The 15844-nt window shown below is 36.3% G+C and overlaps 1 protein-coding gene across 1 annotated transcript in view; it reads right to left on the bottom strand.

The window, feature by feature from the left end:
- Nucleotides 1-273: 273 nt before the first annotated feature.
- The window catches only part of KLHL15 (kelch like family member 15), a 28613-nt gene continuing 13042 nt past the window's right edge, over nt 274-15844 (bottom strand). Inside the window, exon 3 of the mRNA XM_068962989.1 lies at nt 274-1383. Coding sequence (XP_068819090.1) covers nt 274-1383 — 1110 coding nt within the window. The remainder of the gene's footprint in view (nt 1384-15844) is intronic.

Raw genomic sequence — 15844 nt, 5'->3', positions numbered from 1 at the left:
AAAGCATGACATCAACTTCCCAGATAAGTGAATTGTTCTATTAAACTGCTTCTGGAAGTAGTTTCAAGAGCTAGCGCTTACAACTGACTTATTGCATGAGTTTGAGGCCACTAAAAAGAAAAAAAAGGATGCTAGCACAGAATGAAAACATTTTTACGATATTAGACCAATGGCTTTGATAGTAAAACTGGTGAGGTTTTTCTTATGTTTTTTAATTAACTACTTTGTCACAAATGGATTTTGTTTGGCTTTTTTGAAGGGAGAAAGATGTCATCAGTTGCAACGTCTGACCTCATCCAGAATATATTCTGGAAAATGCAGGTTGCATACTTGTAAACCATCCAGCTTGCAGGGCATCCGTGGGTACTCATCTTCCTTCCACTTGTTTTCATCCGGATCAAAGGTGAGAATAGAATCGCTGTAATGACCGTTGTAGCAAAGGCCTCCAAGAACCATTATTTGTCTGTCCAGCACAGTCACACCATGGCCACTTCTACCAATTGGCATGGATGCCAAGATGGTCCACTGATCAGTCTCTGGGTTGTACACTTCTGTGGAAGGGCATCCCTGAGACTCGAAAGAGGCTCTCAAGATCACACAGACACCACCGAAGACATAGAGCTTGCCGTTGTAGGAGATCATCTTGTGAAAGCATCTGGCGTAGTTCATCTTGCTCTTGTTCTCCCAACAGTTGGTAACCACTTGCGTTCTCCTGGTGCGCTGCTCTACGGTCCCTTCTTTGCTGGGGTCAAACACGCATACCTGCTTGGACGTGGACGATGAGGTGATTCCACCAGTGATGAACAACTTGTTATTGAGCACTGTCCCCTCATGTCCGTATTTGTTAACTGGATAAGGATCCACAAATTCCCATTTATCATTGGTGATGTCGTATCTCTCAGTTGAATAGAAAGTCTCATCTCTGGTTCTGCCTGCTACAGCGTAAATAAACTTCCCAATAACACCAACTGCGAATTCTGAACGTGGCACAGACATGTCTGCCATCCGGAGCCAAGAGTTTTGTCTTGGGTCATATCTAAACACTTTGGAAGAAGCATGGAATTCGCCGTCTGGGCCCAGCTCTTCCCCACCCAACAAGAACACGAAGTTATTGACGATAGCAAGGCAGTCTGGACGCAGAGGTACTTGTGGGCCCTCTAGTTCCCACCAGACTCTTGGTTTCTTTAAGAGAAGTATTTTACTGTTAACCATGCTATGTCCAATCATGCCTCGGAATACTGTAGTTTGGGGTTTGGCAGAGCGAATGCGGCTTGATTTCATATCCAACAGAGGCTGCTGGTGAATGTTCTGAAAGTAATTCAATGCTTGGTCAACTTCATAGCGCAGCTGTCGAGAGTATCTGTAAAATTCTGATGTCTTAACCTAAGAATACAAGTAAAAGAATTTAACAAAAAAAAAAGAAAGAAAAGAGAAAAGAACATCAATGGCAAAATATCAAAACCCACTAAGATTAGCTTATGATTTTAAGCTACTTTCCTAAAACTGATTTCCTGTTAAGATCATATACTTTCTATTTTTAACAAATCTCTTATATTTGTTTTTATAATTTGTATTTGTAGTAATTAATGCACATTCCCAATCTTTTTCAAGTAAACAAGTTATTCTCTAGGCACAAGCTAAATTCCTCTAACAAAATGTTATTAGTCACCTATGTCAGGCCCTGGGCTACAAGTGGTGGCTATAGAAGGACAAGCAGAGGTTTCACAGCAGAGGAAACCTTGGCCATGGTTTTCTTAACCATAAGAAACACTGTAAGAACAATCATGACTGAATAATCTCAGCAATTAAGTTAGTGAGTGGGTAAAAATTTAAAGACACAAAAAAATCCTCAGTTGGTTTTAGACATAAAATCTTGGTCTAGTATCATCAACTCCTACAGTAATAGTTCAGTTGACAACAAAAGGTCAAACTTTTTCCTTTGTTTTTGGAGTTGGAACTACCTAATTATGATTGCTAAGATCTTATGAAATTTTTAAGTATTATGCTAACTACTGTGGGGAGATTTTTTTAAAAAGCAGAAGATGTGGTCCATTCACTCGAAGAACTTAGAATATATTGGGGGAAATAAAATGAGGCAATTGACAGCTAAGTATGAAGCTGTGTAGCACACCTGAGGGCTATAGAACTTTAGATAAAGAAAATATCAAACTGGTCCAAAACATCCAGGGGATATTTTGTCAGGGGTAGGAAGTTGGAAACCAAGCAGAAATAGCCTGTATCATAATGACAAGGATGAGGTAAGAGGGTTAGGATTTGGATGGTTACCATTTAGATGGTAGAATTAGACACTGTGGAGATAAAATTGACAGAACTGTGTGGCTGATCTGAAATAGCGATAAGATGAAGAAATGAGGACTCAAATGTGATTTGAGGATTTAGAAGTAGGTGATAGGGAGAGTGGTACTGATAAGAGAAACAAGGAAGCTGGTTTGGGAGAGGCATTCAACTTCACTGGTGATGAATGTGAATTGCTAGTAGGATGCTGAGGTGGAAATGTCTAGGAACCTGTTGGAAATCTGGGATGACAGCTTGGGAGGGAGTCAAAACCAGGCATATGTATTTATGAACTTGCTTTCCTTCTTTGCATCTCTCCTTTTTCTTCCCTTCTATCTTTCTCATTCGCCTCCCACCGTAGTCCAAAAAAACGTATCTGAAACAGAAAGCACTACAGATGTTTACTTGTAGTATTTTGATAACTGTATTTCAGTATAGTTGGTTTCCTTTGTAATCCTAAGCATTTTATGTACTGAAAATCACTATTCTGGGTGGGGGGGAAGGGGGGGTCCTTCCATGGGTCTTGCCAGACTAGCCAAGGGGTAAATGGCACAAAAAAGATTGAGAACTCTATGTCTTTGTAAAACAGAGAAAACTGACATTACTGCTGCAACGGGTGCTTTATGTGTGCATCTCATGTTAAATTATTCCTCCTCTGAGAGAGTGATAACTAGTCTCCTAGTGAGAAAACTGAGGCTTAGAATGTTAAGTGACTTGCCCAAATTATTTACATGACTAAAACTAGGAGAGCTGGGAACTGAACCTTCAACCAGGACAGTCTTATTCCAAGGCTCAATTTCTAGTATAACACTGCTTCCATCACTCTTTAGAAAACTCTTTAAATGACACACTTATTAATAAAAAAGAAACACTTAACATGTTTCAATGAATTAGTATAATGATCCCTCTAAGAGAAAAGAGTAAATAATAATGGTAAACAATTTCAGTAAAGAGAAAAATGATTAAGCTCTGAGGTCTTATCCTCTACTACTTTTACTTTACATATAAACAGTTAAAACAGACTATTTGTTACCACGGAATGATCACAATATATTTTCTAAAAGGCAACAGTACTCTGGTATCCCATTTAAATAAAATTTTGTGTATGTTTGCTTGTGTTAATAGTGATTATTTCTGGTATTCCAGATTTTTGCATTCTTTTTCATGTGTCACATTTACAGAGTCTTGTCATTCAAACAATGGGTCTCCTAAAACCATCATAAATGTCTTATTAGTAAAAAAAAAGACATCTTTTCAAATCTTCATTTTTCATTTGTTTCTTCTATGAACAAATAGTGTGCCTCACCCATTTTTCTCATCTTTTTCTTATGATTTCTAAGAGCTACAAGGCAATATCCTGGAAATCAACAAGAAACATAAACCTCAAATTAAATATTTAAGTACCTACTGTGCACAGCCATTACACAGGTTTTAAAGCAATAGAATCAGCATAGTAATTCAGAACCGCATCTAACAGCCCAGTACGGTGATTAAGAATTTGATTTAGGAAATATCTGACTTTCCCACTCACAAGCTGTGTGATTCGGGGCAAGTGACTAAACATTCTTAAACCTATTTTCTCATCTGTATTATTGGGACAACAATATCACCTAAACCTCATAACCCTAAGGTAGGAGATGGGCAAGATGACCCTATGTGGAAAGTACTTAGTATGGTGCCTGTCATGTGGCTGTCTAGAAAACATTACAGCTGCTATTAGCTATTATTACTGACTAGGGGACATCTGTTTAAGTATCACTCAGTTTACATTAGTGCATCTGATGATGTGCTTTTGGTTTGTGTACAAATTCAGTCTTCCAGAAACTGGAGGAGAAATTAGAAAAACTGGTACTTTGTACCTAATCTTCACCAGGAAAGCATGACTTGTGACATGCAAGTAGGAGGAAGCTTTAAAGGAAGCAGCCGTATTGTCTGTGAGATCAAGAAAGAAAAGGAAGGGGAATGCTGCCCATATTGGATAGTCAGATTTCAAGATTTTCAAAGGAAAATTAGGATCAATTCCAAGATCAGAAACTGTAAAGAAGCTTGAAAAAGCTTGGAGGCTCTCAAAAGTATAATGCTGACTGCATAACTGCAAAACACACTGATGAGGGGAAGAAAAGGAGAAAGCATCTAAAAAATCTGATGTGCTGCACAGAGAGCTTTCTGGAATTCAGATGTTAAAAAACCATTTACAACAGATGGTAAAAAAAAAAAAAACAGGCATATAAACCAAGTATTATGAAGAATGAAATGGAGCTGTTAAGAATATTGTGAACAAAGCTAAAGCCTAAGGATGAATTGTGACTTTACAAAGTGCCAGATAGTGAATAAATGACATTTTAGAGGCTAAAGTTAAAAAAAAAAAAAAAGTAGAGGAAAAAGTGAATTACCCCTGGGTGACATGGTTAATGTAGTATTTACAAAGATAAAGAGAAACAGCCTCCTATCTTATTTCCATTCTCGGCTAAGAATATTATATTCTTTCCAATCTGAAGATCAAACATAATGACTAAGAAGAAACTTAAATCCAAGATGGCTGAGAAAAAAAAGAAAAACCAGCTAGATATTCTCACCGAGTTCAAGTCATTTGATCTCGCAAATCACGTCCTGGGATCCTAGGAGGCTTCGCAGATAAGGCTGCTTAATTGCTTTCTGTAATCTGTGTGGAATCATGAAAAATGGGAGAGCACTAGAAACCAGACAGATTTTTGAACTACAGACTGGTTAGCTAGAGGCTGATCCTGAACTGTGAAAAACTGTTAGCACTTGCATATAAGAAAGCACTACAAACCAGGAGGCAACACAGACTCACCAAGTAATGCCAAGACTGACCATTTCTGGTTTAATATTTGATGCTGTAACAACACTGATAGAGAATGAGACAACTTATGACTTTGGCAAAGTAATCAACAATGCCTAATCATAAACAACAGAAACACTAGGGACCCATGAAACACCCGAAGTTCCAACAATGACTGTGTTAATTCATTTGGGGTGGGAGGTGGGAAGTCCACAGCTTTTATCAAGTGCTCCAGGGATCCACAAACTTCAAACGTAAAGCTTTTAACTGATTACCCTCACTATGAACCAAAAATGTGATATGACAGTCTTCAGAACTAATAAAATTGTGGACCAAGTTAAAAGAACAGACCACCTCACCCTCTCTGTTCAGGTGAAACCACAACTAAGACAGTGCTCAATTCCACCACTGTACTTTAGATGACAAAGTGGATCATGTCCAGAAGACAGCAAAGGGATCCAAATCATAGCAAGAGTGGTCAGACTACAGATGTTTCAATTCAACAGAAGACGCAGGAGAAAGATGGCACCTGTTTTCAAGACTAGTAAGTAGAGGCTAAAAGATTTTAGGCCAATATAAGGAAAAGCTTTCTAATCAGGACTGACAGCTTAATGGATGTTCACTGCCTTATTATTTGTAAGAGCACAAAAACTGGGCATAACTCACATATCAATATGAAACTGGCTGAACAAACTCTCTTATATAACATATGCAATCAAAAAGAATGAGATTAATCCATATGCAGTAACACAGACATTTAAAATGTCAAATGACAAAACTTGCAGAGCTGTATACATAATATTCTCAAAAAATAAAAAAGGACTCAGTTGGTAGTCTATGCAGGGGGAAAATGTGCTCAATATATGTACAACATATAGTTACTAATGAGCTCATGAGGGACTTGGCTTTTCACAAGGGCTCTAATAAAAAGGATATAGGTGCATGTTCCCAAAGTCAAGAGCAGTATACCTCTAAGCATACTGCCACTGAAGGAACTTCAGGTGTGACCACCTATCCAGTGTTTCAGGAGAACTAGGCACCATGGCCTGTAATGGCATTCCAACTTCCAACCCCAGGTTCCTGCAGATCACATCGAACAGGACCAGCTTAATGGCTTCCTACAGTCTATTTCCTAGTCTGTCTGTGTTTATACCCAATCTTCTGGCCCCTTTGTCCTCTCCCTATTCATTCTATTGTGCTTCTTTGGTATCTGGGTTCCAATGGGTTTACAAGCGTCACTTTAGCACTATGTTGAAGTCCCAGTCAAAGTTACACCTTTACCCAGTTTGTTCTACCTCTAAGTCCACCATAATGGAAGTTGTGCCTTTGAGATAGCTGTTATACCATAAGAGATCTTCTAACCAAAGAAGTTTAGCTCATAACTTCTCTCTGCCAAGGATAGAAGTTCTAGATTTACCTTGCCCTTTTCTCCGGGCTACTGACTGCTGCAATTTTACTCTAAAACCACACAAAATCCATAAGCATAACTAGCTTCTCCTTTCATGGCAGAAACAGGAAATTAATGCCTCTCTGATAATCTTAGACAAAGTTATTACAGACACTCTTCTTTAGAACAGAAAGCATAGGGCCAAAACCTTAAAACCTTCTCCATGAATGCAATCACTTAAAACACATTAATGAAGGGGACTATCCAAAAAGAAATGTGTGGCTCACCTTTTCACAGAGAAAGCATTTCTCTCATCATTGGCTCCTCATATAACAGTTTACCTATTTGTATATCAGGTGCTCTCAAAAGAATATGGGAAGGACGACACTTCTTTCATGTTCTGAACTACTTTCCTTATCCTTTCTAGGATTTAAAAAGCTGTCTTATTTTGAAACTTGGAAAGAATATATTATCACTTTTCATGCTTTGACACTTTAAAAACTGTATTATGAAAAGCATTTTGAAGTGAAAGTATTTTCAGTTCAGTTCAGTCGCTCAGTCGTGTCCGACTCTTTGCGACCCCATGAATTGCAGCACGCCAGGCCTCCCTGTCCATCACCAACTCCCAGAGTTCACTCGAACTCATGTCCATCGAGTTGGTGATGCCATCCAGCCATCTCATCCTCTGTCGTCCCCTTCTCCTCCTGCCCCTAATCCCTCCCAGCATCAGAGTCTTTTCCAATGAGTCAACTCTTCGCATGAGGTGGCCAAAGCATTGGAGTTTCAGCCTCAGCCATCAGTCCTTCCAATGAACATCCAGGACTGGTCTCCTTTAGGATGGACTGGTTGGATCTCCTTGCTATCCAAGGGACTCTCAAGAGTCTTCTCCAACACCACAGTTCAAAAGCACCAATTCTTCAGCACTCAGCTTTCTTCAAAGTCCACCTCTCACATCCATACATGACCACTGGAAAAACCATAGCCTTGACTACACGGACCTTTGTTGGCAAAGTAATGTCTCTGCTTTTGAATATGCTATCTAGGTTGGTCATAGCTTTCCTTCCAAGGAGTAAGCGTCTTTTAATTTCATGGCTGCAATCACCATCTGCAGTGATTTTGGAATAACTCTTAAAAACAGTGATCTAAAAATTCTGAATTGGCCATTTCCTCCTCTAATAATCTTTTAGTTTAATGTAATTGTGTGCATGCACATAGAGAAAATGTGAGAAATTAATAATTTTAAGTGTGGTTCCTAGAAATATATTTATTAAGTCAAAGAATTATTAGCTAGCCATTACCCTTGGGTAAAAATTCCATGATTCTCCCCTCACTGTCATAATGTTGTATAATCCACTTATTAAGTTTTTAACTTTTAAAGGTAATTTGTTTATACTATTCTTAATTTTGAAAGAATTAAAATGAAACAGGCAATACAATTAAAACAGGCATTTCCATAGAGCTTACTACTTTTTTTTTATTAAAAATCTACAATTTAAAAATATCTACTAAAAAGGGGTACAGTCTAAAAAATTAGTTTACATTTTTAGCCAACTAATTTAAGGTATTATCAGCTGTTTCACCTTCTGATAGGATTTTTTAAATGCCCAATACACTTATACTAAACGAAAACAAAATGTCTTTTATCAGTTTACCCAGTTGTGGGGAGGTAGAAGGGGTGGGGACTGAGGGTCAGAATAATCTCTGAACTCAAGATCCCAGGTCTAAGACTTGACACTGTGCACAGGCCACTGTGTGACCATGGACAAGCCTCCAGTTTAGGTATTTTCCCATTATAAAAAGGAATACGCTGCATGAACAGATATGTCTCCGGCCCTTCCCACATTCACAACTACTAACCTAAATTTTGGAATGATGTCATGTAGAAGGAAGATTGAGTCCTGGCTGTCAATTTTATCATCCTTTCTACATATTCTCCAATACCCAGAAATAAAGCAGTGACTGTCAGGGAACTTTAGTGGGATAACAAATTATGTCTTTGGGAACCACAGCTACATTTGATACTGATTTTTATATTCAGTAAAATGTGGAAATCTTTATATGTTATACTGCAAAAGCATCTATCCTGATATCCGAAGTCTATTTATAAAATCATGCTCAGAACTGAAGTTGATCCTGATTTATGTGAAACAAAATCATCACAAAAAAGTTAGCTGCAAAAGGCCTTTAATTAATCCCTTTGTCCTGAAAAACTGAATAATGACCAGGGATAAGGCTATTTTAAAAATATCAGTTCCTGCTAAGCACAAATCCTCTTAGTAATACTGTAATTGCAGTCAAATGCCAAACGGTAAAGGAAAACTTTAAAAAGGATTTACCCATCCTGTCTTCTCCAAGCAGGCAGGAGTCTAAAATATTGACAGAGCTTCGGAAGGCAAGCGACCAGGGCAAATGGGAGCAAGGGAGAGGACTCCCTGAGGACAATATTGTAATAAGAGTTTCAGCACAATCTGGTGAGTCCTCTTATCTGCTCAACTTTTCTATACAGTGAAAAATGTTTAACTCAAAAATAAATGTGTTTCAGATGTATAAAACAAATTATGGTTACCAAGAGGGTAGATGGGCAATAAACTGGGACATTGGGATTGACATATACACACTATAGCACAGGGAACTCTACTCAATACTCTATAATGACCTATATGGGAAAAGAATCTAAAAAGGAGTGGATACATGAATATGTATAACTGATTCATTTTGCTATACACCAGAAACTAATACAACACTGTAAATCAACTATACTCCAAAAAATTAATTATAAATAAATGTGCTTACAAAACTCTCTGGTGGCCCAGTTGTGAGGACTTGGAGCTTCTGCTGCCAAGGGCCTAGGATCAATCCCTCGTCAGGGAACTAAGATCCCACAAGCCCCACTGTGCGGCCAAATAAATAAATGTGCTTAGAAAGTTTAATTTTCTTCCAATTTTCACGCAACAGTAATAGAGCACCACTAGAAATTAGAGTACACAAGCCTAAAGGTAGAAAATTTTGAAAGACTTAAGAACATCTTATCATTTGCTTATACTAATATTTAGAGAATACAACTAAGTTCTAGAATTCACAACATTTTTTTACACACTTTTTTCCTATTTATGGAAATACTCTCAACTATGTAAATATCTTATTTATAAATACGGAAGAGAAGAAGAAAGTCAAAAGTTTAATCCTAAAACTAACTTCTGAATGAGCAAGGCTTATCTATGACACAGAACATTTTCTGGGCAAATATTACATTTGAGAATTAAAAGTTTAAAGCCTAAAATCTTAATATGTCCCTGTGTTTCCTTTCCTGCTCCTAACTTTTTCTCCAGTCACTTTCTGACTTCTCTGATCCTTTTCAATTTCTGTTTATCATGGTTTTTTCCCCCCTTAATTTTTCCCAGTTCATTAAAAAAATTTTCTCCTTTTACAGGTAAACATGCTATCCCCATTCCATGTCTTCCTTTCCTTTTACTACAATTAATTTCCAATTCTGTGCTTTTGTTTTCATCTCCCTTTTATTTAAAAGGAAAATTAGCACATAAGGTTGAATCTTTTTAACTCCAATTTTAGTAGGCTCCTGTCAGCTTAAGATAGTCTCTTTCAGGGGATGAACACCAGTCAACACCTAGACTACCAGCACTCTCCAGGAACCTGAACCTGGAGTGAATGTAAATCAAAGGTGGAAAATAAGAACATTCCTATCTATACACAAAGGGCAGAAGACTTGAGAAAAATGCCCTGGGTAATTTTTAAAGAACTGTATGCGTATTAATTACAATCATCCAAGTCCAAGGAGCTGGAAGGGAGAGGTCGGCAAAAAGGAAACAAGTAGAAAAAGATTTTAAATTAACTGAGAAAGTATGCTTAACCCATTGACCTAGTTTCAAACAAAAACCTGCTAATCTTGTGCTTTCACTCCAAGGGGCAAGTGAGCTGATTGTTGACTTAAGTAATTTCAAGTTTATAGTGTAAGTCCTGTTAATATATGAAGGGGATTTTAAACTTTTTCAAAAACAACTCAAGCTTATTAGAAATTCTAATCAAAGTTCACACTTGAAATCCAGGTTATTATCTTTTTAAAATATTTTTACTGTCAAATACAGCACTGCTGTTTCTTTTAAAACTGTGAGGGTTAGAAGGAAATTTATTTTTCCTCTAGATTTGTCTGATTGTAGCTTAACTCATTAGAAGTAATTACTTTTTTTGAATTTTTGGGCAAACTGTGCTAACACTAGAGTTATTGGTTTGGTTTCTGGACAGAAATTTTGGATTGGTCAAGTCCGGATTAGTCAAAACATGTGCCTAAATGAAAGAATTCTGAAGGGTGCATACCACCTACACTTTTTATAGATGTGTCCTTGCTAAAAGCAAATGGAATAAAGTAGAATTAATCTATATCATCTATCAAGGCAATTGTTGTGCCTCAATTAAGTAGAATATCACACCACCCAAACATGACACATTAATGTCACTTATGTGTCACAGTCCATTGTTAATGCTATATAAACCAACTATGCTGATAGGGAAATATTTGGAAGATTATCAGTGCTTTGTGAAGACCAGTTCTGAGAGCTACCATGTTCTTAGGAAGGTATTATAAGGGTCTAAGTAAGGTAAACTTGTAATACTTAAATTCTATCAGTTTCAAGGTGAGTCCAGGACACCTGCCTTATCCCCATTTCACCGTGTAGCTTTTAAAGTCACACATTCTGCTCCTTAAGTAAAAGACATTTTTTAAAAAGTGTTAGCATTTCTAAGCATAAAATTTCACTCTGATCCTAGGATTAATATTCACTAATAATGAATTTATCTTTTAATGGACTATCAAAATTATCTCAAGCCTGTAAATATCCTTATAACAACAAATTTTATCAAATGTAGATATGATTTGTTAAATCCAAATACAGTCTCAGTGAAGAATTAACATCTTTTCTCATTAAAACATTAGTTTTGCTCTTCAAAGGTTTATATAAACTCAATTTGGGGGGATATGGTGAATTACATTCAACAGATCAGAGGGAAAAAGCACATTAGGTATCTGAATATCATAAACTAGATTATAAAACAAAATATTTGAAATAAAGCAGAATTCATCTATATAACCTGATTCCTTCTAAAATATTTTTTCTGAAAAATTTTAAGATTTTATGATTATGATTAATACAATTTCTAAGGACATCATTGGTATGTTAAATCTTACTTTATGCATATTTATGATATGGAAGATAAATCAATATATGGGTATTTTAATGACTAACGTAACAAATTTTCTAAAAAGATCTCTTCTGTACAAAACAGTACATATGCCTTTTGCCAAATATATGTTAACTTCATAAAATGTTTTTGATAAACCAGTAATTGTTTCTTAAAAACTAAAAGACCAAAGAGAACAAAGTTTAAAACTATTTAAATCTTCATATCACTGAAATTCAGAATGACAAATGTTAGGCCTAATCTCTGTCAACAGATGCAATGACCATTAGAGTTGGCAAAAATATATGCCACAGACATTTACATTATGTAAAAACTGAAATTGATGTCTAGTATTAAAACTGGGAATCCACTATAGATAAAACGAATCATAAGAACTCCTTAACAACTGTATCAAAAGGACAAGATCCTTAAATTTATTTTCAGCTTTCCTTGATTATACAGGAAAAACTCCAGAATTGCGCTTTCATATCTTATTCCCATATCTTATACTTTTTTCAGTGCCATTAAAATTTTAAGGCTATGTTTCATTCATGCAAACATGTTAGGATTTTCACAACTCTGTACCAACTTTTAGGCCACCCAAGCAGGGCCACAGGGGTAACTACGTGCTTCCTGCACCACAGAATCCTTTCCTCTCCCTACTCCAGTAGCTCGAACTGAGAAGCAAGCAGACCTGGGTTCCAGTCTGGACAGTGCCGCCTACTCTGGGATAAGACTCCCAGACCATTCTGAGCCTGTTTTCCTAGCTACAAAACAGAGAGAACCTATTGACTTTGCCTTTGTGTAGAGCACTCGGTGCATGGCCTGGCATGTATGTGTAAGGTGTTCAGATTAGGACAATCACTGCCTTGAAGGAACTTGGTGTGGAAATCTGGAAGTCTTGGTCTTCTGGGTGAAGATTCTATCCCAGAGTATTCAGTACAGAAGTTTAAGACAGTTTGTTTTCAGCTAGGGAGAAATTCTAGTAGAGGACTAGGGGAAAAGAATAAACCTAAAGACTTTGGCAGATCTACAGGGCATGATCCAGGTCCCTGGAATCAGGGGGGGGCTCTTTCTCTGAGAGAGGCAGAATGACCCCTTACAAAGCCACTGCTCAGATCTGAGTTACTACCCAAGGAAGAATTAAAATCTCTCAAGATTCCTTCACCAAGTTCTGTTCAATCACTTTTGAATTGTCCTGAGGCCAGGGGAAGGATTCAAAGAGATGCTATTCTCAAGTTATCTGCATCAGCCACTCCATAGAATAATTAGATAAGGTAAGTTATCTGTTAATTGAACTTTAAACCTAACAGAACATTTCTAAAGGCTAGAACTCCAGGAGAGGGGTTAAATATGTGAGAAAGGCTATTTAATGTATGCACCTTTAGAGTTTCTAAAGCACAATTTAACTCCTTGAACTTCTAGAGCAGCTTGGTTCAACAGAAGATAATCTGAGCCACAAATGTGAGCCAGAGATATAATTTTTATACTTTCTATCAGCCATATTTTAAGAAATAAAAAGGTAAAATTGACCTCAATAATGTATTTTGTTTAATCCAATATATCCAAAATATAATTTCAACATATAATCAATATAAAAGTTAGTAATGAGGTAATTTATATCCTTTTTGTCATCTTTTAATCTTTGAAATCTCAAATGAGATATGTCACATTTCAAGTATTCAAAAGCCACAAGCAGTGACTGTACTGAACAGAGCAGTTCTAGAGTTATAAATATACAACTTTTTTAAGTAAGAAAGAATAATCTTTGGACACTTTAGCTAGTTTCAGTTTCTATAAATTGAATGGAAGAGTTCCAAATTTTTTAAAGGGAGGGGAACTTTATGAATGTAAAAGAAACCTAACACAGAATAGTGTGAATGAAGTCCTTGACGATTTGGGGCTACTTAGCCTCCTAATACAAAAAAGAATGGTAAATTCTAAGTTTGATCAGAGGTGCTAAGCTGTTTTCCAAGACTTTCTCTAGCATTACAACCATATTTTCCTGTTGAAAATATAGGATGCTAGATGTTAGATGTGTTAATAGGAAATATAAGGAAGAGAGCAACTAAGTTAACACCAACACAAGGAAATCTGATAAATTCAGAATGTGGGGACACACTAAGAAAATTGCTAATTTGATTTTTCTCAAAAAAAAAAAGTGGGGGACTGTTTTAGATTAAGAAAGATTAAAAAGACATGATAACTAAAAGCAATGCATAAACCATGACTGGATTCTAGGGCATCTGGGGGACAACTTTCAATATTAACTAGCTATTAGTTGATACTAGGGTCTTACTGTTAATTTTCCTGGGTGGAATGTATTGAACTTGAGTAGGAAAACATCCTTATTCTTAGAAGAGTTATGTTAGTAAGTATTAAGAGACAAGATGTTGTATTTTTGACTTATTCTCCAAGATTCAGCAAAAGAAAATCTATATAGAGAAAATATGGTAAAATGTTAACAGTTCTTGAATCTAGGTGATAGTTACATAGCTATTCGTTATACTATTCTTTCAACTTTTTCTATGTTTGAGTATCCTCATCATAAAGAAGAAAAAGAAGGCACCATTCCAGATTAAGAGAGAGACATCATAACTAATGTGCTATATGAACCTTGATTAAATCTTCAAAAAACAGCTTAAAAAGACATCTTGGAGATAACTGAGAATAACAAAATAAACTGGGATATTACATATTAAGGAAAGACTGTTAATTTCAATAATGGTATTATGGTTGTGTAGAATTACCTCTCTCTTGCAACTCAGCACTAAAAAATCATTTACTGCTATCAATTATCCATCATAATGTCTTACAAGAGGGAAAATTTTATTTTATTTTCTATTTCACGAGCACCTCCATCTAAACTGAAGTTGGGGAGGGCAAGGTTGTTTGCTTTAGTAGTGGGAAAGCATCTGCATCTAACATGTAAAGACAAAACAGGATTCCCTAGGAAAAGAAGGCAATAAAAACAGTAAGGAAAAAAATCAAAACAGCAGAGAAAAATGATCTGCACTGCTGACATGGGGCTGATTATCACTGAACAAAAAGTAATTAAAAAGTGTATTCTTTAGTTTCAATTATGTCTGCCATATCAGTACATTCTGAGAATAAAGATAAAATCCCACAAAATTGAGTTATCTATTGAAAGTATAAGTTAACGATATTTCACACCATTTCAGAGGGGGAAAAAGACACATCCCAGGCGGCTGAGTGTTGTTTGAAGGCACAAATTTGCTTATTTTTCAAATGGTATAAACAACCCTTCTTTGCAAATACTGTATTTTTATCACCAGGTCTGGTAACTAAAACTGAGGAACTACCTAACATGAAGGGTGTCAACCAAAGATTTAAGTATGCTTTCTAGAAAGAAGAAAAGATGCAAGAGGTAAACGGAGCCCCAGAGGTAACTATGTGATTAGAAACCAATTAAGTTAAGCAATTACCGAAAATGCTTTCTCTCCTTTGGGCAAGAAAGGATCACAACTGAGACTGGTAAAAAATGAAAAATGCTTACATGCAAAAAGGCCAAGGCTGTTTTGGAGAAAGACAATTTTAAGATAACAGAACTATTACATGGGGAAAGGTACACAGGAATGTTTGATCAATGTAGATAGAAGATTTATAGTCTTATTTGCTTTGAAATGCCAAAAACAACTGTTTTGGAGAAATATATGTTTTCATGGTTAAATGTAGTTAGTATTCACAGTGCGGGTCAGGGGGGTGGCAGGGAATGGACAAAGAGGGGGATGCAGAACTAGGTAAGAGAAGGGAAGAAAATCACCACCAAGGCCTACTGCTTTTCAAGATCTATTTTATGTTCTTCCTTACTACATTTTAGAGGAATAAGAGGTTGTGTTAATGTTTAACATTCAGAACTATAAAACTCCTCTCGACTCTAATTTCAGCATGTATCACTTAAATTAATTTTTAAAAAGAGAGCTAGACTGACCCAGTTCAGATTTAATTACTCTGTGAAAAGAATGAGAAGCTAAAGCAAACTTACAATCTTTTAGATTAAATAATTATACTTCAACTTTAAAAGTACCTTCTAAGTGAAACTACTCTACCACCTACCTGGTCCATCTTTTACCCACAAAATGTGTTTTTAAAAAACCTAAATACACAAGCTGCAACAAATTAGACTTTTTATGTGTAACTATTCT

The sequence above is a fragment of the Capricornis sumatraensis genome, chromosome X (assembly GCF_032405125.1).
Source record: "Capricornis sumatraensis isolate serow.1 chromosome X, serow.2, whole genome shotgun sequence".
NCBI classification, from domain to species: domain Eukaryota; kingdom Metazoa; phylum Chordata; class Mammalia; order Artiodactyla; family Bovidae; genus Capricornis; species Capricornis sumatraensis.
The sequence above is the reverse complement of the archived record's forward strand: the minus strand, read 5'-3'. Positions and strand labels throughout refer to the sequence as shown.